The sequence below is a fragment of the Temnothorax curvispinosus genome, unplaced genomic scaffold (genome assembly GCF_003070985.1).
Source record: "Temnothorax curvispinosus isolate PA1 unplaced genomic scaffold, ASM307098v1 QBEX01012407.1, whole genome shotgun sequence".
Taxonomy (NCBI): domain Eukaryota; kingdom Metazoa; phylum Arthropoda; class Insecta; order Hymenoptera; family Formicidae; genus Temnothorax; species Temnothorax curvispinosus.
The window spans coordinates 1-2,566 of record NW_020222187.1 but is presented as its reverse complement, the minus strand read 5'-3'; the positions used below and the strand labels follow the sequence as shown (position 1 = coordinate 2,566).

Genomic DNA, 2,566 nt, shown 5'->3' with positions numbered 1-2,566 from the left:
GCAAAAAGCTAATTGTTTATATTGTGTTGCAACTAGTCCAATATTTCTATTATGTCTATTTATAATATCAAAATATTCCGAAATATTAGGACCTATTTCTGTATTACTACAAAATAAACAAATAAATTTGCTTGAATGTCAAAATCATATAAAACGTTTAATCTCTATACTTTATGAAGAACGGAACGAATTTAACAGTATTTTTATAGAATGCGAAAAGTTCAGCCGTTCGATTGGTGTTGAGATTAAAATACCACGGATTGTCTCAAAACAAACTAAAAGAGCGAACTATTCTACAGAAGATCCCAAAGAATACTATAAACTAAGTCTGTTTTTACCGTATATAGATTCGCTTATAAGTTCGTTAAGTATTAGATTTTCTGAAGAAAATTCAAGTATTTTCAATCTTTTCCGATTGTATCCTTCCACTTTCAAAACCATGACCCGTGAGCAGAGCAAGCAGTTGTTATTAGAGATTGATGAAAGTGGTGACTTACTTAATGAAGGTCTTGTATGGCATAAAATAATAAATGACTCTGAAATATCTACTCTGGACGATATGCCTACTGCTGCCAAATTTGTGCCTGCAATTCAAGCTGTGCTTTTAAAATCGCTATTGTTGCCTATTACGACAGCAACAATAGAGAGATTATTTAGTACCTTACGGCGTGTTAAGACATGGTTGCGCTCAACAATGTCTGAATCAAGACTCAGTGATCTTTGTATGTTAAGCGTCCATATAATAGGCAAAGGATTGAAAATAACGAAGAAAGCTTTATCACCCAAGTGATAGACAAATTTGGTCAAGATGATAGAAGATTAGTTTCTTTGTTTGACCAAAATTGAAAAAATAAAAATGATTGAAGTTATATGTAAAAAAAGTTAAGAAATAAAATAAATTATAAGTATTCTAAATCTAGAAGTAACATTTTTAATTATGCTTCCCCCAGGAAAAAAACCTGACGCCCTTGGTATAACTCCATATACCAGTGCACACAACTACAGCTGTGTACGCTGGTACGGATAAATAAGATGCACATGCAGAAACGGTTGCTGTACATACAGTAGCGGTTGCAAGCACTATTGGCAGCAGTGCTGGTTTATATTTGCTCTCATTGTGCGCCTTAAATTGCGGAAAAGTATTATCCATGTCCTATATTGTAAAAGAAAAATTATTTGTGATGAAATGGATATTCTATATAAGAAAGAAATAAATAAATCAAGTTGCAAATACTTAGAAAAGAAACTGGCAGTTAATTAAATGTGCATAGTTACCTTAATCAATTTTTCCTTATATGTATATTTGACTAAATTCTTCTCCGCCCATTTTTCGTTTATTCTGGAATTGACGAAGAGCTGTGTCCATACAGTGTTGATGTTCGGATTCTAAGTCAGCGGTCGCTAAAAACGGTTTCGCTCCACCGCACACGTTGTCCATCATCTGAAGGTATAAATCTTTAGCCTCTGCTACAGCGGTTAAATTGTTAGCTTCTGCTGTGGCCTGTATATGCAAAACACGGATTACTGCGGTTTAGATGATTGCTTGTTCCAGTTGAATGAAACCAAAGTACCAAAGATTGATCCATAAAAACCGCGAATTATAAAAACCGCTAAAATTATACATACCATAAACACGCTTTTTGGTTCGGGAAGTTCATCTCTTTTGTATAGATTGATGTAACTCTTCAAATATTCCAACAGATTTTTCGCTTTCACGACTTGGCCGTTGATCTTCTTGGTCACCAGATTTTCCGGCGCCAGTATCATCGGTATGAGCACTTTCAACTGTTTTTTGAACTCTGCTTGTATCTCGGATAATCTACCGTCGAATCTCGGATTCGTCGCAATCTCGAGACCGGGATGCGGCATGAGGAAACACGATATGTCCGAAAAGCAGGACTTAATGTGCTTTCGCAAGCTCTGTAATTCCGGATGCTGCCTGTCGGAAATCTTCAGTCTCTTGTCGAGCAATTTCTTCCCGCCGTTTGCACCGTAATCGGCCTCGTACGGATAAGCCCAGTCTCTGACTAAAAATTGCAATCTTTGGAGGGGCGTGCTCTCGGTGCTTTCCAGTGCCAATCTACCGTACTCGGTGAACAACTGCAGGTGCTGAAGATCATCCTCCTGAACATTTTGCGACAGATTGTATATTTGCACAGAGGACAGCATCGTACTCAACGCGAACACGGTCGCGCAGTCCCGCACTGTCGATTGACTGTCGAAAGCGCCTTGAGTGTCCATAAGAATCACAGCGATCTTTTCACCGTTCGCCAAAGTAGCAGGATAAACCTTCGACCACATCAATATTCCCGTGGTATCCCTCTCGGAACCTCCCCTCCATGAAAAACCACTAAGTGGCTCGTCATCGGCACCCAACCAGGAATCAGTATCGTTTTGTAACGTATACTGTGATTAATGTGATAAATTATTGGTAGTCATTCAATAATTGAATTGTGTCGATCAATGATGATCACGAGTATGAAATAATACGAACTTGATAAATATCTGATTATTTATTTATGTGTTCTTTTTTATTTTTTAATTTAGATATTGATGATTAAAGTAA

At 37.3% G+C, this 2,566-nt stretch overlaps 1 protein-coding gene across 1 annotated transcript; it reads right to left on the bottom strand.

Annotated features, from left to right (window-relative positions):
• Positions 1 to 1,227: 1,227 nt before the first annotated feature.
• Positions 1,228 to 2,406, bottom strand: LOC112462416 (atlastin-like; the record flags this gene model as incomplete). The annotated part of the gene is made up of 2 exons (XM_025028160.1): positions 1,228 to 1,501; positions 1,627 to 2,406. Coding segments are annotated over 2 exons (990 nt in total), but the record flags the coding sequence as incomplete, so codon positions are not given.
• Positions 2,407 to 2,566: the final 160 nt, after the last annotated feature.